This window comes from Eretmochelys imbricata, chromosome 3 (genome assembly GCF_965152235.1).
Source record: "Eretmochelys imbricata isolate rEreImb1 chromosome 3, rEreImb1.hap1, whole genome shotgun sequence".
Taxonomy (NCBI): Eukaryota; Metazoa; Chordata; order Testudines; family Cheloniidae; genus Eretmochelys; species Eretmochelys imbricata.
Window position 1 is genome coordinate 158,196,326 of NC_135574.1, and position 26,684 is coordinate 158,223,009.

The following is a 26,684-nucleotide window of genomic DNA, read 5'->3' on the forward strand; positions in this document are numbered from 1 at the left end:
GCTTTTTGCTTTTTTTTAATGTCCTTTAAAACGATCAGGACGTAAAACAGATGTTCAACATTTGAAATGCCTTTTGAGTTTTTAGGAGAAATAAGCAAATCTGGCTTGTTCAGTTATTTTGCAGAATTGAAATCCATAAAAATGCCTAATCAATCATTTAAAAAAATGAATAAAAATTAATTCCAGCCCATCCCTATTTTCCCCATACATTTTATGCATGCACCAGAGTGCATACTTGATATATGCAATGATTGCCTTCTAACTGGAGCTTCCCCCCGACCACAATTTCTTACACTATAGTCACCCAAAGCTTTCCTCAATCTGCTAATATTTCTTTATTCTAAAAAGTGTTATGCCCATTTTCCAGCAAAATTGTAGTTGCATCAGTGCTACCAGCGATGTAAGCCCAGTGGTAGAGCCAGGTGCATGTATTTGCATCAAGTCAACTAACCCTGCTCAGTCACACACTTGTTGAGTCACTGAAAGTCTCCTCCTCCCCGCTCCCTCCCCCTTTGGCTTGTACCCTTCTTGTTTATACTTTTTAGGTCCCTTTGTTTAGGTGTGAACATCCTTGATTACCACTTTAGACCGGAAGTCATCGCCTATCAGTATATGGACAACCATATTTTCTCAATCACAACACAATTGAGTAAGCTTTTACTCTGAATTCTTTTTATGTTTTTTATATTTTTTTTTAAACTAATGTATGTATAATTTTAATTGAGTTCTGGACCCTCAGTATGTTTTTGACATGGACCAGATCAAAAGATGTTTGCTCACATTAAAGCGTGAATATACAATAAAACAGCATCTAAGTGTCTGCTACTGCCTTCCATAACATGCACATGTATTTCTTCCCTATTGAATAAGGTCTGTTAACATTTACATAGCTTTTCTTGTCTCTGACTAGGTTAGCCTCTTTCCCCAGGGCCCTAAGGCAATCTGTTTTCCCTTGCTTAGTTGATAGTTTAGAGAACAGCATACCCACACAGTCTAATACCCCTTTGCTATTTTTATATTTCATATCAAATGTTTTTTCTCTTGGATGATACCTAGTCTGTCACATTTCAAAAACTCAGTTGGATATCCAACTAGTAAACAATACGTTGTATCCTTTGAGACATGTCTAAGGAATTATATTGTACTCTTTGTACTTTTAGCCACAGAGTGTATCTGCTTATGATGCAAATAAGACTTTTTTGGGGGTGTGTGGGTTTTTTTTTTGTTTGTTTGTTTTTTTTTAAATGGTGGTATTGGGAGTCACACTGTGTCTAGGTATTACTGCCATACAAAAGTCAAAATCAAAACAATTCCTTATTTGGCTCAAAATAGGAAATATTTGAGGATATTTGGGAAAACATGGAACACTTTATTTTTATAAATAGGTCAGTCATCTCATTCATAATGGAACACAATTTGAGGTATACCAAGCAATTCCTAAGATCATTACATATTAAATACATAATTTTACATTTCTACTTAAGTGGGAGCTGTAGTGAAAATCCACATATTATATAATATTTATTAATCTCTTATAAACTCAATTTAACCTAAGAACAAGTACAGAGTAAACAGTGAAAGCTATGAGACAGGTCTTTCAGGACATTCCCTTGGGTGGAGGAAGGATGTGAATGAAAACCAACTCCTACGTAGATTATTTTGTCTCTGATAGAGAACTTAGAAAAATTGAGACCACAGAGTAAAACTAGGTATTTAGTGCACCATATTTAAGTGGACACACTGACTATCTAGCTTTAAAAATAAAAGTTATGAGTGGTTTAAGATAGTACTTTGAATCCTATTGCTAAATTTTGTGGTTTTACAATGACACTTTCCTATTTTAAAAATTTTAATCACTTCTATTGCTATGTGAGACCCACACATACAAAAGAAGAAATCGACTGACTATACAGAGCAGTCAGTGAAAATTACTAGATATGAAGTGTTGCCAAATGTACAAAGCAAACTGACTTTTTTTCACTAATCACTTTATACAGTAATCTTAGGTGTTACTTTTAACAGTAAGTTTTAAGAAAAATTAATGTACTTTTAAAGTTGTCTGTGTCCCTTGAAAGTGACAGTTCTGAGCTCCGGCTGCAAATTCAGAGTTTAAGATAAAAGTGTTAGACATAATTAGTAAAAAATTTACATTCGGTCCAAGGAATTTACATTTGATCTGAGATGACAAGCTAAAATGTGGAAAGTAAATTTCAGTGCAACTTGAGGAACAAATTTTTATCTTCATACTGTCAGTATGGTGATAAGCTTCTGATGTTTTTTCTCTCCTGTTTTTCGTTTCCAGTGTTCTTTTTAGGTGAGTTTTTGAATTCTTTGAGTCTTTTCCCCTTTTCCCAACAGTGTTTGTTTATTGTCTCAGAGAATCTCAAATTTGGGAGCCTATTCAAAGCTTATTGAATACATGTGTTTAGTGTTAAGTCTCATCATATGTAAAACCTTTATTTTTGCATTCCAGTTGAACTTTCATCCATTTCAAATAAATCTGTTCTGGGAATACACAAATTAATTTGTTGCAGTTTTCATTTGCTATATTGTGTTATGGAGCTTGTTTTGTTTTGCTAGAAAGAAAAAAAAAATAGGTAACTCCATGTGTTCTCTGTCCTACTTTCCTGTGCCGTTTTGTAATTTGAAAGTTGAACTACATTCACTTCTAATCTTCACTCACAGGTCCAACATTGCCTCGACAGAATTCACAACTCCCCCCACAAGTGCAAAATGGCCCATCACAAGAAGAGTTGGAAATCCAGAGAAGGTAAGATTTTTAGCGAACAAGGGTACATTAATGGCGTATTTACCTGGTTTTGATACTCAGCTATGGAGAGAGATACCAATAGAACTTAATTTTACATTGTAATAGCAATGACCTAGATTTATTGTGCATTAACTGTACCATGTAGATTTAATATTGAAAAGTAAAATGTGTGTTCCTTGAAATAATATACCTGAACATTTTTCAACAAGCTTTACAATCCTCTGAATCGAAATATAATATTATTAGTTATTTGGCTTGGTTCTTTTGTCTTAACTCTCAAATGGTGCCCCATTGCTTGCTTTCTCGTGAAGTTTCTTTCTTAGGGAAAAAGACTGGGCCCATCTTGTAGTTCCTTTCTCCTGTCAGTTCGTCCCGTGGGAGAACCCTCATTTGTGCTTCTCAAGTAGTCCTGGGAAACTGTCTTCAGCTGGGGTAGTTTCTTTAGTTGAGCCTACTTAACAAACACAGTCCCACCTCTTGCAGACTCTTACTTCTAAGTCTGTGCAAACATAGCAATGTCTTCCCTCCAGTTGGTCTCTTGCACCAGTAATTACTGTAACAAGATTTCCTGGCTCCTACCTCAGAGCCTGGGCCCTCAAGGACTGTCCTCTTGTCCATTTAGTTTTCGGAACAATTTCTTTCACCAGTACCTCCTGTGGCAGTCCGTTGGGAGCACCAGCCCAGGCATTTAGCTTCCTGGAGTACGTTGCAGTCCCCTTTCTGGATTCCTGCTGTCCTCTTCTCTCAGGGTCAGCTAATTAAGTTCCACCTCTTTCCTCGGGTGCAGGTGGTGGTTTGACTAGGTAGCCATGCCAGCTCCAGGCATTCTGATCCAGAGGATTATCCCTTATTCCTTCACACACAGTTACATTCTTTAAAGGCTCTATATTCCCAATATCAGTTAGAAGACTTTTTAGAAAAATGAATGCTCAAAGTCTCCTAATGCTCAATTGGTTCATTATAATTCACTGATGTACCCAGTACTTACGTTGCAGTACAATTTCAACCATTCATAAAAATAAGAGCCTATTTTTAAATCTAACTTTTTTAGTATTTACAGCCATTTAAATTTTTTATTTAAACAAAGTAAATCATTTTCTAATTGGTATAATCTGCTGGTAACTTTAGTCTTACAAACTTTTTAATTGAAGCTCACATTTTGATAAATTCACTTTTTAAAATAGTACCACAATAACCCAGCAGCTTAAATGGCATCAGAGAACTTCCAGGCACGTTTGCTGAAGATGTCATCAAGAGCCAATCTGTTAAAGGAGGCATAGAACAGAAATGTAATAATGTTGACAAAGGGAAATAGATTAGCTATGTCGGAAATTCCACCTTCAAGGGCTTATCTATATTATGGTGTTTTTATTTCATTTTCCCCACCAGTGCAGCTACATTGGTATGAAAAACAAGCGACTTGCGGTGGTACAGCTTACCCTTTCCAAATCATTTCTTACACTGTTGCAGCTATACCAGTGTGAAAACCTAGTGCAGATAAATATTGGGTCAGGGATCCACCAGTCTGGACAACATAGACCTTCCTGGCATTGGCCAGTCACTAAGGTAGTGATTACCAGTAGGAATATTGGGAGAATTCAGTACCACAACTTTCAACCAGACTGATTTATTCTCCAGTCCAAGTCTCTGTTTTTAAATACTGTACCTTCATTCTTGAACTTTAGATATCTCTGCCTATTAACATTCTCTGTCAGTCAGTAAAGAGTGACAGGGAGGGCACTTTCTCCATAGAAAGAAGTAAAGGATTAAAATGCAATGGGGACTGAATAGCCCCCTTTCTGGTTGTGATCCCTCACAGGCAGGGGTAGTCAATAGGCAGACCGCCGTCCAAATTTGGAGTGCAAGATGCTTTTGAGTGGACTGCAAGGACAGAGGAGATGTGTGGGCGAGGCATGGGGCTCACTTGTTCTCTTTCCCTCCCAGGGGAAATATTGACAACAGGATACAATATTTCCTAACCTTTCCAGTTCGGGGTATGCCTTGTATAACTTTTTTCTTAAACCAAAATAGTGTTTTTCAGTGGAATTTAGGAAACAAGTTAAATGTTAAACCTTCAATATCAAGTAATTAGCAATGAAATACCAATTTAACACTTATGGATTTAATTCAAGTCTTGTTTTTTTTGCATGCATCTTATGTATGAAGTAGTGAACAGAAACAGATAGTTCTAGTTAAAAAACTAGAAGAGGAGTTCAGTTCTATTTATTGTACTCTTCTTGTTTGTGTCTAACTTATTTCCATTTTCAAGTTTGGTGCCTTGTGGACTTTTTTTTTTTAAAGAACTTTCAGTGTGTGTTTACTTATACGCTGATGGCTTTACTATCTGCAGCAAAAAGGGCTGGAAAAGCATTGCATTTTGGTCACGGTTCCACAGAGGCAGCTTTAGCATGGGTTCAGGGATTCAGCTGCACCCAAAGAAATCATGAAACCAAAGGTACCAGACCTGAGTGGCACTGCGATCATTTATGCTGGGTTCCAATTCCACTCATTCAAATTTGGCCCAGCTGCCCCTCGATCATGATAGAGGGCAGCCGGGCCAAACCCGAGTAGTGCTGTGTACCCGTGTGCCAGGTTGCAATGCCAGCAGGCTCACTCTCCAGCCCTTTCCCTCCACACTGAGCTCAGATGAGGGTGCTGCTGTGGGTGGTCAGTGCCCCCTCAACTCAAAACTTATGTCCAAGAAGAGTACACTTATTGAATCGGAAGACTACACCTACCCTTGCTTTTTTCAATGATTTCAAGATAATTTTGAAAACTCATAATTTTGTGAAATATTTGACTAGAATGTGTAATTCTAAATCCTTCTGCAGTTTTTCTTTAGTAAATACATTATTTAAACTGAATATAATTGTTAACTTTAAACTTGAGGTGTACAGTTGTTTGTGTTAACATCTTTTAAATTCCCACAGACTTTCTTGTCATAATAAAAAACCACCAAAATATTCAGGAAAAGTCTTTTGTATAATTGAGGGAACAATGAACATTTAAGAAAGGTGTTCTACATCAGTAGTTCTCAAACTTTTGTACTGGTGACCCCCTTCACATAGCAAGCCTCTGTGTGCAACCCCCCATATAAATTAAGATAAAAACACTTTTTAAAAATATATTTAACACCATTATAAATACTGGATGCAAAGCAGGGTTTGGGGTGGAGACTGACAGCTCACGATCCCCCATGTAATAACCTCGCGACCCCCTGAGGGGTCCCGACCCCCAGTTTGAGAACCCCTGTTCTGCATGCATTTTGAACGTATCAAGATATGTACACTACAGTGCTTGTAGTGTAGACACTTGCTACACTGACAGAAGGGGTTTTTCTGCCACTGTAGTAAATCCACCCCCTCAAGAGAACTTAGCAGTTTCTTTACCAGGACTTAGGTTGGCTTAACTACATCTCTCAGGGGTGTGACTTCTTACACCCCTGAGTGACATAGCTAGGTTGACCTAAACTTTTAGGCATAGACCAGACTTACAAATGTCCAGCACTTCCAGCCTCTCTAAAACCTCCCTCCCAATCTGCAGGGCCACCATTTGGATGGACAGTTTACCAAAGGTTTTCTATGACAAATGTGGTCATTAAAGAGCACATGGTAAATTTGCAGAAGAATAAAGGTGCTAGTCCCAGAGGCCTGTCCTAGTTGGATAATGAAACTTTGCCTATCTAAATTCACCCTAGAGTTTGTGTTTTAATCTGCTATAATAATTCAAATGGTCTTCAACTGCTGTGTAATGCTGCTATGAGCTATTGCTGCTCCTTACCCCAGAGATAGTTGAATACCACTGTGGATTAATTATATGTATTTGAGATAGAGGCAGAGGTGAAAGTAAGCCTTTACGGCATACCGGTAAGAAAGTGGCCACTGGTACAGGCCAGTACACAGTTGATGTTAGAGGGATGCCTTTAAATCGCTACTGGAGCCCGGGGCACATGGCTGGGGAATGCTGGAGGGCTGGCTGGGGGAGTCTGGCCCCAGCCCTGACCCTTCTGCCTGAGGCCGCCTCTCCCCCAACCCCTTGCCCAGGACCCCAGCCGTCCTGCGTACGTAAGTCCTTTAAGTTATTTTCAACCATGGATAGGAAAAATGGCATATTTAAGAATTTTCAGCCAAGAGCTATATAAATGTCTCAGATTGACTTCCCGTCTACAAATAACAAGGGAAGGTTTCTCTCGCAAATCTTTAATCAAAAAATTATATAACCAGATTTATTAATCATAGGTGTACTTCTTAATACCTGCTGTTCACTTCAGTTAGGAATATTAAGATTCCTTTTTGTGCTTTTATAATACACTGGGCTACAGCAACCAACATTTTACCTATTGAATTCCAAAGCAGCACTAGTGAAGATGTTATCTCTAGTCAGGCAGCTGTTCAGCCTTTCTTTGCATTGATTTGAAAAGACAGAATTAGCAGATACATTTTAGTGCTCAAGAATTGAGGATGCTAAACACCTGGCAAGATTGGGACATTAGTGACTGAGATTAAAACTGTCCAAGGTGAAAGAACATATTTTAGTAATGTGAAACATTTGGATGAGCTACAAAATAAAATGTATTAAAGAATTTTAATTACATATGTATACTGAATGTTTTCCCTTTGGTGTATAATAGATTTATAATCTCATCCTCTTAAGGCTCAAATGCTTTTAAATTCTTTTACTTTAAACTGTGTACTTGATACTGCTGACCTAATGGATCTGTATCGAAATTATAGACTTATTACATCGTTAAATGTGCAATAAATAAAGTCACTAGCACCAAACATGTAATCCAAAACATTTTACATGAGTCATTTTTATAAGGCTATAGTTACACATCATGCAGTCAAATCAATATTTAAATACTTTGTCTGGCCATTTGACATCTTACTCTTCCAATTTGCTAGTACTATCTTCATTTTATTTATTGAAGTTTTTCTAAAACATTAGCTCATAACAGAATGTGCCCCCTAGCATTAGGCAGAATGACTAAGCAAAACTGAAGGCAAAGTGTTCAGTTATTCTTAAGTGTTCATTTATATGGGATCAATGATAGGCCTCAAAGCATAATAAAGGAAATATAGTGCTGCAGTTTTTCCAACATATTATAGCCAAATTTTTTGATAAAAACAGATTATCAAATGTGAACCCCCCCCTCCCCATTTTGTCATGGGGGCAATGGTAGTCGGTATAGGGAGGGATTAACACAATAGAGGATGTGTGAAAGAAATGTGAACGTTTGAGTAAATTTGATTGGTTTTGGTTATTCAATGAATTTTCTCAAATGGGTGTCTGTATTTTTTAAATGACTTAAGAACAAATAAGCATTATAACTTCTGTTTTAATACAGAACATTAGTTCATATCATGCCTTTGCATGCTAGTCATGTTGTGTTTATAATATTGTACCTCCTAGTCTAGCTGTGATAAATAATATATTGTGAGGCCTCTGAGTCAGGCACTGGGAGTAATATCTTCTATCATGTCAGTGGAGAACTCATTGAGTTAAGGTCTATAAATAGCTTGGAAATCATCACCTCTGCATACAAGTATTTATAAAGAGGACAAGAAACACATGAGAAGAGAATAATTGTATAGCTTGTAGGTTCAATGAAAGTGTATAGGCCTCCCATTGTCCTTCAAAGAAGTAATGGACCACAGATTGACCGGCTCCTGTTGTGAGTATTCAAGAGTCTGATTAGTTTTCAGAAGAAACAGCATGTATGTTAGATGTTTTCTTAAGTGTTAAATGTCTTAAAGTTCTGTTATAGCTTTTGTTTATTACTTTCATGAGGTTAAGTTACTGACAGAAGTAAAGGCAGAACACAAGTCTAATTATGCTGCTGTACAGAGTAGTGTGTATACAGAGAATGGTTTTGATTTATGCCACTGCTAATGTTTTGGGAGTTTTTAGTTCATGGTGCTAGATTGGCTCATGTAATGAGAAGGTGATAATTTTTATTTCGGGTGGATTGGAAAATTTAGAAAGGGATATATTTTATTTTAAACTTAAAGCTTAACAGTATTGTTGAAAGCTCTTTAATTCAACCCTAATTATAACTAACCTCATTCTATAACTGAAAAGATTTGAATGGCATTAAGATGTTATATAAATTATTTAGCAAGTTTTTCACATTTTGACGTGGTCAGTAGAATGCTATAAAACATTGCAATTTCTGTGCTACGTATCTTATTCAAATAGCACAAAACTCCCACTCCAGTTGCGGGAAGCGTAGGGGGTATGGAGATATTAAAAGCCACATTTGTACCTTCCTAATGCAGGGCTGCTGTGGGGCCAAAACTGCATAACTTAGGCAGCCAAAGTTGAGATGCTTATGGTCAGCTGCATTACCCAGAACCACTACAGAGGCATCTGCAGTGGCCCTGCCCCATCACACCCCTTATGCCAAGGCTTGTGGGGATGGCCTTATAAGACAGCCTGTTACTAGTTACATCTGTGGCTTTTCCTGATTCTCTGTGCAGCATAGTGGAAGGGGGAGTACTTATGTGGGTAATAAGAGGGCAAAAAAAAAAAAAAAGGAGGGAAGAGAGTGTAGGAAAGGAAAATGGGTAAGAGATGATACACCTAAATTTTCTCCATAATGAGTTTAAGAACTCCTCCTTCCATTTGTTTGTAGAAAAGGGTCTGTCTTTCCTTTCATAGTAGAGCTTTTTTCAAGGAGGTTATTCCTATCATGTCTGGCTTTCTAAGACCTTGTCTACATTAGAAAGTTATACTGGCAAACCCTCCTAGTGTAGATGCATTTTATTTTGGCAAAAGGACTTTTTTGCTGGTATAACTTCCATCTACACTAGGGCTTTGGCTGGCAAAGCTGTGTCAGTTAGGGCTGTGTTTTTTTTCCACACCCTTAACCAACATAGCTATGCTGGCAAAATGTCTTAAGTGTAGACAAAATATAATTAATAGTAGCCTAAAATATAACGGAATAACTCTTCATTTAGGTCTAGTAAGCACAGTTTGATCAGATGATATATGATAGAGACGTCAGGTAACGTGGGCGTGTTTAATAGACTGGAAAACATTATTTTAGTTGAATAGCGTCTTCCTTTCTTTAGAAGTGGAAAAAGAAGGTGGTGGAGAGAACTGAATTACCCCTTCAAGATTAGGCAGTCTTGTCTTGACTACACTTGCAACTTTTTTAATGTAGAGTAGACCCTCAGAGTTATGAACACGTCAGGAATTGAGGTTGTTTGTAACTCTGAAATGTTCATAACTGTGAACAAAAGTGTTATGGTTCTTTCAAATATTTACAATTGAACATTGACTTAATACAGCTTTGAAACTTTACTATGCAAAGGAAAAATGCTACTTTTAACTGTCTTAATTTAAATAAAACAAGCACAGAAACAATTTCTTTATCTTGTCAAATCTTTCTTTAAACTTTTAGTAGTTTACAATTAACACGGTACTGTACTGTATTTTTTTCCCCCCCTCCTCTGCTGCTACTTGATTGCATGCTTCCAGTTCCCAATGAGGTGTGTAGTTAACTGGTCAGTTCATAACTCTGGTATTCGTAACTATATGGTTTTACTATATAATAGTAGCTTCAGTTGCTGCAGTTAACAAAAAGTACATTGCTATTTGAAGAGCAGATTTGAGAATTTATGTATTTTAGCTTTAATTATTTTCAATGTTTCTTGTTTGCAATCTTATTCTTACTGCAATCTCTTTAAATAGGGTTTCATGATTTTTAAATAAACAAAGTAGTTAGTTTGTAATCTGATCATGGTTATCTTTATTTTGTTTCTCTTTACATTTTCCTAGGCCCTTTTATGGAACTGGTTCTGTCATTCCTCACTACACGTGCTATAGAAGTAGGGTTGCCAACTGTCTGATCGCACAAATCCAGACACCCTTGACCCGCCCCCTTCTCCACCTCTTCTCGCGGTCATGCCTCTGCCCTGCCCCTTCTCCAAGGCCCCCCCCTTCACTCCATCTCCCCCGCCCCCCGTTACTCACTCTTCCCCCACCCTCACTCACTTTCACCAGGCTGTGGCAAGGGGTTGGGGTGCACCCTCTGGCCTGGGGGGTGGGGGCTCTGAGCTGGGGCAGGGTGTTGGGTTATGGGAGGGGGTTTGAGGTGCAGGCTCTGGGAGGGAGTTTGGGTGCGGGAGGGGGCTCAGGGCAGGGGGTTGGGGTGCAGGAGAAGGTGCGGGCTCCGGCTGGGGAGTGATTACCTTGGGCAGCTCCCTGAAGCGGCGGCATGTCCCTGTGGCTCCTAGGCTCAGGGGCTGCCAGGCAGCTCCACGTGCTGCCCTTGCTTGCAGGCGCTGCCCCCACAGCTCCCACTGGCTGCGGTTCCTGGCTAATGGGAGCTGCGGAGTCAGCGCTTGGGGTGGGCGCAGCGCGCAGAGACCCCCTGTGCCTAGGAGCAGGACATTCCGGCCTCTTCCAGGAGGCGCACGGAGCCAGGACGGGTAGGGAGCCTGCCTTAGCCCCGCTTCACCACCTACTAGGAGATTGAGACCAATTCCAGGGGACTCCCAGCCAATCCAGGAGCGTTGGCAATCCTATATAGAAGTCTCGTCTGGTAGTGATTTGTCCTGGATAAGATTGTTATGATGTTGGATTATTTTAAATTAGATCAGTTCTTTATCATTTGAAGTTTCACTTGTGGAGGTTTTCTGTAATTTGATTTCTGCAAGGCAGAATGCTGCAGAACCTGGTCCTGTTCACTTAAGTTGAAGTGAGTGATCAAGTTATCACAATCCAAGAAACCCAGAAGAAGCACATTTTCTAGTGCACCCATCACTATGGTATATGGGCACCAAATTGAAAGCTGCCCAGTTGAGCTGCTATTTTTTTTAAAAAGACATTTTAAGGAAATATCATGGAACAAATATGTCAATTTGAGGATTTAATATGTGTTTAATACAGTCAGATTGACAATGGAATCGTTACATATAATGCTAATGTATTACAAAAGTAAATTTGTTACACAGCTATTGAACATGGTTTTTATATTTAATCTCCTATGTTGAAATATTGTCATAACAGACTACACATTGAGGCAGTACTACCTGCGGAATTGAGGCAAGAGTGCAGGGGGAGCCCTTAAAGCACAGACATTCTGAGACTCCGCTCTCTTCCCTGTCTCTGCAACATAGTCCTTTAAATAGATAAACCAATTAAAAATTAAGGGCCAGATTCATCAGTACTCTTTGGCTGATTTCTGCTGCTTTGGTGTATTGCAGAATCTGTGTGGTGTGTTTTTAATTTAAGGTTGATACTACATATCTTCAAATATGACATGGTAGCATTCTCTATGGGATTCTTGTCTGATGTTGCTGTACGAAATTTTAAATCATTTTTAAATTTGTCTGATAAACAACTTAAGGAGGAGTTAAGGTTGAGTGTCTTAACAGCATTTCCTCTATTAACATGTTTGGATTTATTCTAAGTGTAACCTTAAACTCTGAATTTCCTGAGTTTATAATGCTTGATTGGGGGAATTATTGCAACAGCTGGCAATGCATTTCATCCTTAAGTTACTCAACCTTCATCTTAACTTATGTTTTCCTCCGGGAATATAATATAATTTTTTTAGGGATCTACAATGGTGCATGCAAGGAATAATCTGGAAAAGCAATAACCATTGGGGTGGTGTGAGGAGTACAAATCTGAGAATCCCCCTTTATTTTTTCTCTGAGTCTTGGATGTCCTTCGTTTCCATATAAACCAATAGGCATTAGGGCCATCTCTGTGTCCCTGATGCTCTTCATACTATTATAGTTTTGTTTGTGATTATTATTATTATTTTTACTGTTAGACCTTTGTCTATTCCCAAAAGGGACCTTGCACTGTTTCGAATTCCTGACTGGTTTATCCCAGGTACTTCTCCTTGTTCACAGAATCATAGAACTGGAAAGGCTCTCAAGAGGTCATCTAGTCCAGTCCCTTGCAGTCAAAGCAGGACTAAGCATTATCTAGACCATCCATGACAGGTGTTTGTCCAACCTGGTCTTAAAAATCCCCAATGATGGAGATCTAGGACAGAACACCTGACTCTGTATTGCGTGAGCTATTGTTAAGACTGACAGATGTCAGGCTTCAAACATTGTGTATTGTTTAATTCAAATGTCTGCAGTAGACCTGCCCACTAAATGCTTTATTTACTTCAGTGAGGTCATTCCTTGAGGCATTTTTCTGTCTGTGCAAGCTTCAGTTCTTGGGTCCAAAGTGTTAGAGAGCAGTGCTTGAAGTTGTTTTGTCATCTGCAGAAGGTTTTAAAACAACAAATGGGTGACAGAAATCATCCGTAATAGGTATCATTCATTTTACCTCTCTTCCTCCCCACAACACCCTTCCCCGTCCCTCTTCAGGGACTCTTTTCACAAGAGTTTATTGCAACAAGAGATATATCACTTCCTCCATGTGATAGAACCCGTACCTCATAGAACCCGTACCTCAGCAAGTACGAGGCAAAGATTTTTACTCTCCTTACTTCCTAATACCCAAGAAAAAGGGGGGTTGGAGACCCATACTGGACCTTGGAGCACTCAAGTTCATCAATTATAAAAAATGCAGGATGGTCACTCTAGCAGCAGTTAGTCCAACTTTGGAACAGGGAGACTGATTCTTGGTCCTGGATCTTCAGGATGCTCATTTCCATATTTCTAGGATAACCAGACATCCCGTTTTTAAATGGACAGTCCCGTGTTTAAGCCCTCCTGCAGGTGTCCCTACTTTTTCTTTAAAAAGGGCAAATTGTCCTGTATTTTCTGTCTCCCCCACAATCAGTACTGTCAGGTCCTGCTGCTGGCCAAATCCCTGCTCACCAGCCGCTTGCCCACCAGCAGTTGCCTTGGGAAGACGCAGAGCCTGGTACCAGGAGAGGTGGGTCCGTCCCAGGGGCCCAGCCAGGCATGGAGGGTGGGGAGGGTCGGTCAGTCAACACCACCCCTCCCCACCACACTCCCTGTGTGAGAGAGCTGTATGGGAGTGTGCGTGTCACCTCTCCCCATGTGAACCCTAAAGATAAGAAGGAAAATAGATAAGAATCTAACTAGGCAGTATTTCTTTTGAATGGGCTCCGTCAGTTTATTTGTATGTTTGTACTGCATAGTTCTGATTGATTGCCGTTGAACTTGCTTGAATAAGAGTAATTTTGCCTGGGGTCCCGTATTGGGCATAGGAAAATATGGTCACCCTACTTCTCACAAAGGTCTTCTGAGGCAAGAGGTGCAATCCCTCCTAACACTAGAGGAGATCAATCCTGTCCCACCAGACTTCATTGGAAAATGGTTCTGTTCCTGGTACTTCCTGTTCCTGAAGGAAAATGGGTGATAGAGACCCATTCTGAACCTAATGTCAGTGAACACCTCTGTCCACTCTCAGGGGTTCAGAATACTAATTCTAGCAGAAATAATTCCCTCTCTGGATCCAGAAGATTGGTTTGTTTCCCTGGACCTTCAGGACACTTATTTTTATATCATCATGTATGCACCCCTTGCACAGACATTTCCTGTGTATTGTGGTATTCAGGGACCACAAACAGTATTGCATTCTATCCTTCGGCCTCTCCACTGCCCCTTCCACTACTTCCTCTAAGTGACCTATACCAGATATTTAGTGTATGCTACTATAGAAAGGGAATAAGGGTCTAGATCCAGTCATTTATCTATAGTAGACAGTAATTTGGTCCATTCCACCCCTGGAAGGCGTTGTTTACTCCAGTGAATTTTAGTCAAAACAAAAAGCTAAACTGAAAACCACAATCACATTCTAGCAGATAGGAAAGAGTCCTATTTAGGGGGGAGGGATAGCTCAGTGGTTTGAGCATTGGCCTGCTAAACCCAGGGTTGTGAGTTCAATCCTTGAGGGGGCCATTTAGGGATCTGGGGCAAAAATTGGGGATTGGTCCTGCTTGAAGCAGGGGGTTGGACTAGATGACCTCCTGAGGTCCCTTCCAACCCTAACCTTCTATGATTCTAAGAACATATCTACATGTTTAACTTGTATCTCTTTTGTGATGCACCAAGATACCAGTACACCATCTTGACTTTTCAGTGCTAATCAGATATTAGTTTTCTAGTAACCCACATTTTAAAATGTAATTAGAATAATTGTGTCCTAGTGATGCTGTAATTAACTTTTGGCTGTAATATAGCATTTGTGGCACAGTTTTAACATTTCTGTAATATTTCAACCAGAGTAGAATGTCCTAAGAGAATAACTAAATTATTATTAAGTAGTTATTTAATAGTGACATGAATGGTCTGATTTAATAATTATTACAGAGGGGGAAAAATACATGTCTGTCTTCCCTGGAAATGTAGATTAGAATTTCCCCCAAGTCAAAAGAAACTAGGTAGGAACAACAGCAATTGTTACAGTAGTTTGTGTGGCCTTGGGAAACGAATATGTTTTAGAGTATGACTTGAGGCCTGGTCCCTTAGACACAGAAAAGAAAATGGTGAAATAGTCTGGGAGCATAATATAGTAAAATCTCATTCCATGGGCAAGTTAGTAAGAGAAAAGTAAGGAAGGTATCATTTGATTAATAAAAATCAACAGAATCATAATTTCAGCGGTGTCACCCTCTGCAGTATGGCGGTGGGAACTCTCTGCCCCCCTCCACCCATGGCTCCCAGCTCCAGGTCCTGTGATTGGTGGAAATTTTGATAATAGTGTTGTTAGAAATAGGCTAAGCTAGGGATCATTCAAAAGCCCTTTCTCCCACAAACAGTGATACCAAACATGACAAACCAAGTGTGTAGATATATATTTGAGAAAATGTTTAAAACGCAACTTTTAAAAATTATACTTCAACGTAGGATGCATTGCTTACATAAAAATGATACTCACCTTGGATAATCATGGGGAAATTAGCCTTGATGTGTAGGGCTGAAAACATTTATTCATCAAAGTCATTATCAGTGTCATCTCTGCTAGGGAACCACCACTAGACACGTTGTCACACTGATCTTCATCCATGCTGCACTCACATATCTCCATACAAGATAGGCTGCTGGCCAATCATTTGCAGGGTGGTTTTGCACACAAGCATTTGATTAGCTGAAGGATTGATTCAGGAGCAGGTAATATTTCACACACAACTGGTGTGATCAGTCCATCCTCCAAGACTGATAGAGGACAGTAGTTTTGGATGTGCTTGCTCATCCCAGATCCATTCCATTGCTTGATAATTTGCCCTCTCACTAGCAGGTATAAATGCACTCTTTGTCAATGGCAATTTTTTTCCATTTGTCAGCTTCCTGGAAAATGTCCTCCAGTATAACTCTGCAAGTGTTGTAATGTTGGTCTTCAAATGGTAAACTTGGCATATGGACTCCTCTAGTGCATTTATGACTTCATCAGTGACTGTCTCAGCCATTCTGGGCCTCTTCAGATTGAGGGTCAGAGTCTTCAAAGATTGAATCAAATGGCTTCCAGTAAGATCATTTGGTCTTTCCATCCAATCTTCCAGTAGTATCACATCTTGAAAAGGTATGGAAACCTGGCAGTGCGGTGGCTTTTGATGATCTGAGTGATAGGAACACATCTCAGAGAGATATGGCGAGTCTATTACCCAGCTGCAGGCATAAAAACAGAATCTTGTGGAAATCTTGGGTAGAGTCTCTCGGAGAGCACTGCATAAATCCAGAGTTCAGTAGCATCTCCCTAGCACTGATGGCATTGGCATGCAAGAAAATTTTAGTGTCCGCTTCCTCATGAGTACTACGAAGAAACTCCATTGAACAGTGCAAGGCAGCAGCTTCGTTACTCCATGCAATGACAGAATTCTTCAGATAACCCCTTGCATGTTGAAGCATTTTTCCTGAAAAATATGTGGTTAACTTGTCCTTTGTGCAAGTATCAGACAAGTATTGAGATATTTGTGGAGTCAGTTATTTTGGTTTGGACAAGTACAATACAGGTGAGCCGCATCATATGCGCATTTAATTTACGCAAATTCAACTATACGTGCTTGGCAAAAAAAAAAAAAAAAAAAGAAAAAGAAAGAAAGAAAAATAACAAGATACTGGAAATAGTGTGAGTGATTCCGCCCACCATTCCACTCAATGAACGTATGCCCCGGAGTGAGCATGAGATGGGAGACATGAATCTGCTGTTCCCTCAGTCGGTCTCAGTTCCCACATGCCTCTCATAGTGTGAGCATCTCGCCACGCTGAGTGTGATTCTAGTGTTTAAAGATACTGTACATATTTTTCGTGTAACTTGGCCCCTAAACACAAGCCAACTACTTCATCTGGTGCTCAACCAAAGAAACAGCGAGCTGTTCGAACACTGGAGGAAAAACTGGCTGTGTTGGACTTACTGAGAGACGGTATGTTGGTCTCTAGCGTGGTGCGTAAATATAGCCACAACGAATCTAGCATCCTTGCCATCAAGATTCGAGAGAGAAATTCATCAAGCCCTGGCATCAAGTGCTCCAATAACTGCTAAGGTGACGAGCCAGGTGCATGATAAGACTTTAGTGAAGACTGAAAAGGCATTAAACTTATGGCTGGAAGACATGAACCATAAACATGTGCCTATCGGTGGCAACACATTGCAAGAAAAGGCTCTTAGCCTCTATGCGCTGTTCAAACCTCCTGCCGAAGAGGGACAGCCTTCTGATGAGAAGGAATTCAAAGCCAGCCAAGGTTGGCTTAACAGTTTTAGGAACTGCTTCAACCTCAAAAACATGCAGATTACTGGTGAAGCTGCATCTGCCAATGAAGAGGCAGCAAAAGCCTACCCCAAACAATTAAAGAAAATCATAGAAGAAAAGGGCTATCTTCTGGAACAAGTTTTTAATGCTGATGAGACTGGGCTCTTCTGGGGTGGGGGGGAACAAAAGCCCAACCACACTTACACTTCGAAATCAGAAAGACAAGCCCCTGGCTTCAAAGCAGCTAAAGACCATGTGACAGTGTTGTTTTTGTGGCAATGCGGCTGGGCATTTAATAAAGTTGGGCTTGCTCTACAGGGCTGCAAATCCCCGTGCCCTAAAAGGCAAGAACAAAAATCTCCTTTCTGTGTTCTGGCAATCAAATAAAAAGGCTTTGGTAACGGCAGCATTATTTCTGGATTGGTTTCACAAGCGTTTCATTCCGGAGGTCAAGCGGTACCTCAAAGAGAAAGGAGTTGACTTTAAAGGGTTGCTGATCATAGACAATGCTCCTGGCCACCCTGCAGTTTGCGCATAATAACGTTGAAGTCGTCTTTCTCCTCTCCCCCCCCATACCACCTCCAGCCTGTTGACCAAGGTGTGATTCGTTGTTTCAAGGCCACGTATACGAGGCTTACGTTCTCACAGATACATAGCACTATGGACGCTGATCCCAATCTTAGGCCATGTCTACACTACCCGCCAGATTGGCAGGTAGTGATCGATCTATCGGGGATCGATTTATCGTGCCTGGTGTAGACACGATAAATCGATTCCCCGATCGCTCTGCCGTCGACTCCGGAACTCCACCATGGCGAGAGGCGGAAGCGGAGTCAACGGGGGAGCGGCCGCCGTCGATCCCGCGCCCCGAGGACGCAGAGTAAGTGATTCTAAGTCGATCGAAGATACGTTGACTTCAGCTACGCTATTCTTGTAGATGAAGTTGCATATCTTTGATTCCCCCCCCCCCCCCCCCGCCCCCATGTAGACCAGGCCTTAATGTGATAGAGTGTTGGAAGTCCTTCAACATTGCTGATTGCATCACTTATATTAAACAGGCAATGGATGCAATCAAGCCTGAAACAGTCAATGGATGTTGGTGAAACCTATGGAAAGTATGTGTGAATGATTTTAAGGGTTTCCTGACTGTTGACAAAGAAGTGAAACGCATTGTTGAGGCGGCCAGGCAAGTGGGTGGTGATGGCTTCGTCGACATCCTTGAGGAAGAAATTGAAGAAGTAATTGAGAGCCATAGGGAAACATTAACTAACAAAGAGTTGGCGGAACTGATAAAATCGTCTACAGAAGACGAAGATGACGACAACAAACAGGAAGAGCCAGCAAGTTGGAATCTTCATAAATTTGCTGAATTGTTCCAAGCAGCAAAACACTTGAATGATTTAATTTCTGAATACAATCCCTCTATGGAACAAAGCCTCAAAATCAAACCTAGTATTACGGATGATTTGAGACCGTATCAAGAAATGTTTGAGCAGCTCGAGACAACAGCGACAGTTGCCGATCACTGTGTTTTTCAAGGAAAAACAACCAGCAGCAGATGAGCCTATGCAATCAATTTCTCGAGCTGAACCAGAGCCAACCACTTTGTCTACGACTCGCTTTCCGTCACCCAAGCTCTCCATCACCTCCGTCTCCTGGATCGACATCAAGCCCTGATGACCCCCTGTAATTACCCCCCTGTAATTAAAAATACAGTACTGTAAAATTCTATTTTGCATATGTACTCTTTATTATGTACTGTACATTACTGTATACATTATACATATTACTGTACAGGGTTGTATACATAAAACCATGTACAGTATACTGTACTGTATGGGCTATTTAAGGGATTTTCAAGGGTAATTTGACTATATGCAATTTTCGCCTTACGCGCTAACTTTAGAACCTAACCCCTGCATAAGATGCAACTCCACTGTACCATGAGTCTCTTCTCTCTGGCAATATTTTTAATCAGTTCCTGTGCATATGTGTCAAACACAAGGTGGAATTAGTCATATATTCAGTATTTTCTCTGTAGCCTCATCATGAAGTGTTCAGCCATATCTCAGCAGGAGTTAATAGTTTCTGGTTTGTCAAGAGTTTGTACCTCAGCCATACCATCTATGATTGCTACGCTTATGTAGGCATAAGGTACTGGTCATGTTGCCAGTAGATGCTGGTGTAGGAAGATCATGCGAGATGTACATTAGATTGTTTTTTGCCTGGCACATTTGAACAGTTCCATTGAATTCAAACATCAATTGTGGTGCCACAAAGCACTTGTACTCTCCCGAAGTCTCTCATAGTTCAACATCACTCTGTGGTCTGGATGTGACGAGGAGATGAGCAAAAAATGACCCCCCCCCCCCCCCGAGTTTCATTGCTCTGTTTTCATGTTCTAGGGCTTTATCTGCACCAACTGCACAGAAAGGAGCTTTTAACAATCTAAAAAGAAAAGGAGTACTTGTGGCACCTTAGAGACTAACCAGTTTATTTGAGCATGAGCTTTCGTGAGCTACAGCTCACTTCATCAGATACATACCGTGGAAACTGCAGCAGCAGGTCTGCTGCAGTTTCCACGGTATGTATCTGATGAAGTGAGCTGTAGCTCACGAAAGCTCATGCTCAAATAAACTGGTTAGTCTCTAAGGTGCCACAAGTACTCCTTTTCTTTTTGCGAATACAGACTAACACGGCTGTTACTCTGAAACCTGAAATTTAACAATCTAGTTTCCTTTTTGAAATTCCTCCCATATGTCAGGGTCAGACTTTTCTACGCTTCTTATTTCAATGAGGTACCAGGCTGTCATTGCAGCATAGTTGGTTAAATTGACAGCAAAAAAGGTATTTCAGAAAGTGTTCTAGTGCTGCGAGGTGCAAATTCCAATTAGCAGTCCTGACTGATCAAATAAAGAACAGCAAAGACTCAACCATCTTAATGTATCACCGCACCATGACTGATTCATCTTCATCCAATTTCAGTCTGGAGCACCTCTAAGCAATCCCCTGCCTTCTAATCTTAATAGTGTGGAATTTTAGTCCCATCATAAGTCATCTTATTTGTGTGTCTCAGTGTGCTATTGTAATGCTTTCTTAAATATATGATTGAAATCCAAGGCTTTTTGTCTTATTAGATTCTAATAGGAAATTTTCATTAATCTGTTTTTGTTTTATAAAAACATGGTCCAGCATTCAGGGATCTGAACAAATATGGACACAGAACTTAACTAAGAGCTCGGAAAAATTTAGCCAGCAAACAAAGTTAATTATTGTAAAATGGAACACAGAGTGCAGTCGTTAAGGACTTGTCTTAACCAGGAAAAAGGTGTGTTAGCTGCCACTCATTCTCATTCTAAAACTAATGTGGACAAGACAAGTTGTACTTAAGCATATGTAAAACATCAGCTATTACTGTAGATTTAGCACATGCTAGCCAACATGTTCTAAAAACCACCTTTTTATCTTAGTCAAGACCTTTTACAACAGGAGCCTTAGGCAAATGAGCTCACAAAAAACTTCAATGGTAAAGCAGATTTGCACATATTTTGTTACTTAATAGTACTCGTGCATCTTTTCTCCAGTTTAACCTTTCCCTTGTTTTCTCTATTGCAGACAGTTGCAAGAGCAACAACGGCAGAAGGAGCTTGAACGGGAGAGGCTGGATCGTGAGAGAATGGAACGGGAGAGGCTGGAGAGAGAGAGACTAGAAAGGGAAAGACTTGAGAGAGAGCGACTAGAACAGGAGCAGTTGGAGAGAGAGCGGCAAGAAAGGGAGCGGCAAGAACGCCTAGAAAGGGAGAGACAAGAAAGGGAGAGGCAAGATCGAGAGAGACTTGAACGACTTGAACGGGAAAGACAAGAAAGAGAACGCCAGGAACAATTAGAAAGGGAACAACTGGAGTGGGAGAGAGAGAGAAGAATTTCAAATGCTGGTAAGAATTTCAAAACTGAATGTATTCAAGTACTGGCTTGATTGTTTGTGTTTGGTCAATGGAGTGGGACAGGGCAGAGTTGACAGTAAGTATTTATGTGAAGACCAAAAAAAACTGTTTCTCAATTGCATATTTCTTGATTTTTCTAGGATTAGCTTCTTTTTTTTTTAACTATAATAATTCTGGATGTCTGACCTCAGGAGAACATCCTTTTCTCTAGAATTGTCATAATTTCCAGTAACTGAAATAAAATGGGTAAATGGTGCTTATTGTTCACTGTATTTTCTAATTGCACAAAAGGTTTTTGAATTTGTTGGCACCTGAAGACATGACCATTTGAAGATTAAAGTTTCTAAGTACTTTCTAGTCTACTTTGATCAATTAAGCAAGACCATATACGTTTTTATGTATTCTGATAATGACACCATTGGCTTAAGAGAATCTGTACACTCTGTAAGTGTGCACATGCATAAGCCAGCTTGGTAACATTGCAAGGCAGATATCTCACCAAGAGTCTTATTTCTTATTTATCAATTAATATGGTTTGTATTAAGATATCAGTTTTTCATGTATCAGTAGATATAACCTGTAGTAAACTATCTGCAACAAGCTAGGATCCAAAAATAAGCCAGGATCTAACTTTGTTTTCTGATGTAATGAGACATATAGTTAAGCATTTCTTAATTAATTACTTAACTTAGTGCATGTGAGAAATCAACTGCTGTTGAGAAATCAACTGCTGTTGAAACTAAACTATCTAATGTAAAACAAATTGCTTGAGAAGAAAGTATTGTTTTTTGTGTTACGCTTTGAATATTTTTACTCGTGTGGAGTGATCTCCCTATTCTGGGGAGGGGAAGAATCAGGTTTACTTACTGCCTATATGTTAGTTTTATTGGTGAAATTAACATGAATGTTAAGATCACTACACTTGAGTTGCAACCAACCAAAGATAAAGCTGATATGGAAGGACCAGTTAATAAATCGTGTTGCCTGATCCATTTCACAAATGGAATTTGAGAACTTATGCCATATTTCTTTAGATTTCCAGAATGTGCTTGTAAATTCAAATGTTGGCACAAAAATAGTTGATGAAATCAAAAGTAGATTTTTATAGTATGTAAAAACTTTCCTAACAGTATTTTCACTTGTGCCTAATCCTCTGGTACTAACTATAGTCTACATTTATACATTTTGTTTGAATGCTGATTTTGTTGCTTCATTAGCTCCCTTTTTCTCTCTCTCCTTTTTTATCCTGCCTTTGCTGCTGCTTTCCATCTTCTGTCCAGCTTCATCTTTCGACAACTCCCTGTTTAGCACACCACTTCCTGAATACTCCAGTTGCCAGCCTCCTTCAGCACCTCCTCCATCATATGCAAAAGCAATATCAGCACCAGGGTCAGATTCCACTCCGGATTACGCTGTAGTGACCTCTGCACCACCGACTTCCACTCCCCCTACACCGCCACTAAGGCATTCCGCATCACGTTTTGCTACATCTTTAGGCTCAGCCTTCCACCCTGTTCTTCCCCATTATGCTACAGTTCCTCGTCCTCTGAACAAAAATTCTCGGCCACCTTCTCCTGTGAATGCCCCAACTTCTTTGCCCCCAAATACAAAGTCCATTGTCTGGTCTGCTCCCAGTTTTGCACCACTTCCCCCATCTCCTCCAGTAATGATCAGCAGCCCACCGGGCAAAGCTACTGGTCCAAGACCTGTCCTCCCAATTTCTGCTTCTAGTTCTGTGTCCCAAATGCCCCAGTCTCCTCCTCCTCCCAATGGGCTTCCTGAGTCTGTAACTTACTCAGTTCCTTCACCTTCTACCTCAGGTCCAACGCCGCTGCCGCCGCCGCCACCACCTCCACCACCACTGCCTTCCTTTCCACCTGTCTCACTCTCTGGACCTCAAACTTCGCCTTCTCCTAGCTCCCCTAATGCCTCAACTCCCTCATCCAAGCCTAGTGTTCTCCCTTCTCCCTCTGCAGCTACCCCTGCCTCTGTTGAGAACTCTCTAAACTCTGTGCTGGGAGACTCCTCTGCTTCTGAGCCAGTCTTGCAGGCAGCCTCTCAGCTGATTGAACCTCCGACCCAGCAGGGTAAGGCTTTCTGTTATTGCTACTAATTAACTAATCAGGAATGGACCCAAAACCAATTTGCATCAAAACCTTTAAGTGTCTTGACTTAATGAAACACTTTTGAACATAGCAATGATCTTAATACTGCAACAAAATACAGTTTTTGAAGGGATGATAGGGGATATTATAAAGCTCTGAAAAGAAGAGTTGGGATAATATACTCTGTGAAAGATATAAAATACATATCTAGAATCGTTGGGTCTTATTTTTCAAGAATCAATTGAGTCGTGATGATTTGATGAATTCTGCATCATTAGTTTATTTAGAATTCCCTAAAACTAGGTAGTAGTAGTAAATTCCTAATTGCGGTGTGAACCAAGGAGCATATGATGGAGCTTTGAATGTGTGATTTGGTCTTAGTGAAAAGTAATCCGAACCATTTACTGATACTTATGAGGTAGTTCAAGTTTTAGCTATATGTATGTAATTACTACAAGATATATCTGAACTGTGTGAATTTGTGAATACACACGCTCATGTGCTAGACAAGATCTACACATAGTCACACCACTTTAGCTAAAATTAGTTCTAAATTCTAGTTACAGTGATGCAAAAGCTTGTGCATGCTCTTAATTTGATATAAACCTAGTTTAAAATAATTCAAGTAAACAAGTAACAGGTTTTAAGTTGACATAAACAAGGATTAAAAAGATTTGAGTATCCATGTATATGTCTGCACCAGTTAAACTAAATACTAATTTTAGCTAAACTGGTGCAACTTTTATGTGAAGTCAAGCTCTTAAATTTATTAAGTTGGATGATTATCTTCCACTCCAATAATTTATTAAGACCATTTTATAATAATCAGAAAAAGTGAAAAAAAAATTAAGTTACAGTTTCATATATCGTTGCTTGTTTGTGCTCATGGAATAAACTCTTTTTGCATTTGTAGTAATACTTAAACAATGCTCTTCCTCAAAACATACTGTGTATAATTCTGAATTTACAGAATTAAAGGAGTCGTATGAAATGTATTTTTTCACAAAATTAAAAACAGGTGCTCTCCCTCTAAACTTTATCTTACAAGAATAACAACTCTCTAACTCACTAATGTATTTTGTATTTAATAATTAGAGTTGAGTTCTACAATATTTACAGATAAGATGTATTTATGTAAGTCTAGAAGTCAAGTTTCAGAACTTTCAGTTGAACAATAACGTTTAAAAGGTTTTTTTAAAAGTTTGGGTGGAGTGGGAGCGCCTGCTAGTAAAGTAACATTCCATTTTAGGTTTGCATTTGAGCCAAGACTCATTCTGAGTTATCAGGTGAAGGAGTGTTTTTCTCTTATAATTTGTAGTGCTTGTGTTGTTCCTTATTGGTTTTCTTTAAAAATTCTACCCACTTTTCTGTTTATGTAGCAGTTTTTTTGTTATAGTGAGAAGACTGACTAGTGTCATTGTGTTGCATGTCTAAGGATTCTGTTAGCTAACCTGTTCTCTTCCACAGTATTATGTACAGTATAGTGACTATTAATGTATTTTAAAAGCTTGTTTTCCCCGACGGTGGATTATTTTTTCTGTGTTTAAACAAGACAAAATATTTTTCTAGTTAATTTAGGAAGACATTTTTTTCGTAGTATGTATTAAGAAGAAAAGCCCTTATTTCAATGGAAATCCAGCTAGTCTTAATTCTTAATGTTGTTTTTCGTTTCAAATAGGTGTCATCCAAGGACCACCTGCACCTCCACCCCCACCTCCACTACCACCTGGCCCAGCCCAGTCTTCAGCAGCAATCCCACCTCCCCCAGGTCCTCCACCACCACCTCCACTTCCACCCTCAGGGCCACCGCCACCGCCTCCTCTTCCTAGCCAAGTTCCTCCTCCTGTTCCTCCTCCACCTCCTGCCCCTCCTCTCCCTACCTCTGGATTTTCTATGGGATCTATGTCTGAAGACAGTCGCCCTTTAACTGGACTAGCAGCTGCACTCGCTGGAGCCAAACTTAGGAAAGTGTCACGGGTAAATGTAAATCTGGATTTGTCTGTGACTTACACTTCTAAATTCTATGAGGGTAATTTTGGAATAATTTCTACTAACATATATTAATAACTTGAATAGCAGGAATACTTGACTAATTAAAGCAGTGTTGTTAGGTGTATTCATTGAAGCTGTATTTTATGCCCAGATGATTTTGTAGAATGTTACGTTAGTAGTTTTCTGCATGAATATAAAATCATGAAGTTATTAAATAGTTCTCAAATATATTATTATTTTGTGTACTGTCATAAAGAGTGAAGAGTCCTCTAGTTCAAGTGGAGGAGCTTCATCTAAAACAGACACTGTTCGTGGAAATGGACCACTTCCCTTGGGAGGCAGTGGATTAATGGAAGAAATGAGTGCCCTCCTGGCCAGGAGGTAAACAGATAATTTTATTCTTATAGAGCTGTAGATAGTATGATGGTTTCATAGTAATCTTAAAGGGATAGTGCAAACTTAAAAATCGTACCTCTGTCATAGAATGTACCTACTATTGTAAACTACAACTGAAAAATTACAGAAATATTTTTCCTTTGTGCGTTTCATAGTACTTTGTGTATAGTCAATTTTATTTTCACTTGTGAATAGTCAAGTAGCTACTTTCCTCTGCGTATGTCTTTTGCTCAGCAGGGTGGGAGCAAAAACCAACATTTTAAATAGGAAAATGTGGTTGCAGAACCACACTTGTTGGCTAGAAGACTCAGTGGAAAGTGTATACTTGAAACTGCTTTTTACTGTTTTTAAGTTGATCTAGATTTCAAGTTGTGTATGCCTTTAACAATACTGAACAAATATTTTCCATTTTGTAGCTATAACTTCGATAACTTTAGCCATCTACCTTTCATTCTTAACTCACGTTTCTGTCTTTTAGGAGAAGAATTGCTGAAAAGGGATCAACAGAACCAGAGCAGAAAGAGGATAAAACTGTAAATTGATTATTATTTTGTGTGCTTTGAATTATTTAATATAAGGCCATATAAGAAAGCTATTCTAGTGGTTCAAATTACAGCTCATTTACAGCTTGCCTTAATGGGAAATATAACCTCCATTTTTTTCAAAGGGTACAAGTACAATGGGGTTGTCTTAAATGTTCAATTTAGTTCTTGCAAATTTCTTCTGTACTTTCTAGTGAGATTTTATGTGAACAGAGTTCATTAACTGCCTGAAAAAGATTTAGCTATAAATATTTAAACAATTCCATTAAACAACTTTACATCAATCTGACCAGATTTGCA

General features: G+C 39.6%; 1 protein-coding gene across 2 annotated transcripts in view; it reads left to right on the forward strand.

Annotated features, from left to right (window-relative positions):
* ENAH (ENAH actin regulator) overlaps positions 1-26,684 on the forward strand; it is a 172,909-nt gene that overhangs the window by 117,152 nt on the left and 29,073 nt on the right. The window contains exons 4-9 of one of the 2 annotated variants that reach the window (XM_077811921.1): positions 2,686-2,770; positions 21,021-21,340; positions 22,630-23,436; positions 25,133-25,431; positions 25,703-25,827; positions 26,321-26,375. In XM_077811921.1, the coding sequence (XP_077668047.1) occupies positions 2,686-2,770; positions 21,021-21,340; positions 22,630-23,436; positions 25,133-25,431; positions 25,703-25,827; positions 26,321-26,375 (1,691 nt within the window). The remainder of the gene's footprint in view (positions 1-2,685; positions 2,771-21,020; positions 21,341-22,629; positions 23,437-25,132; positions 25,432-25,702; positions 25,828-26,320; positions 26,376-26,684) is intronic. The other variant, XM_077811923.1, reaches the window with a different exon arrangement.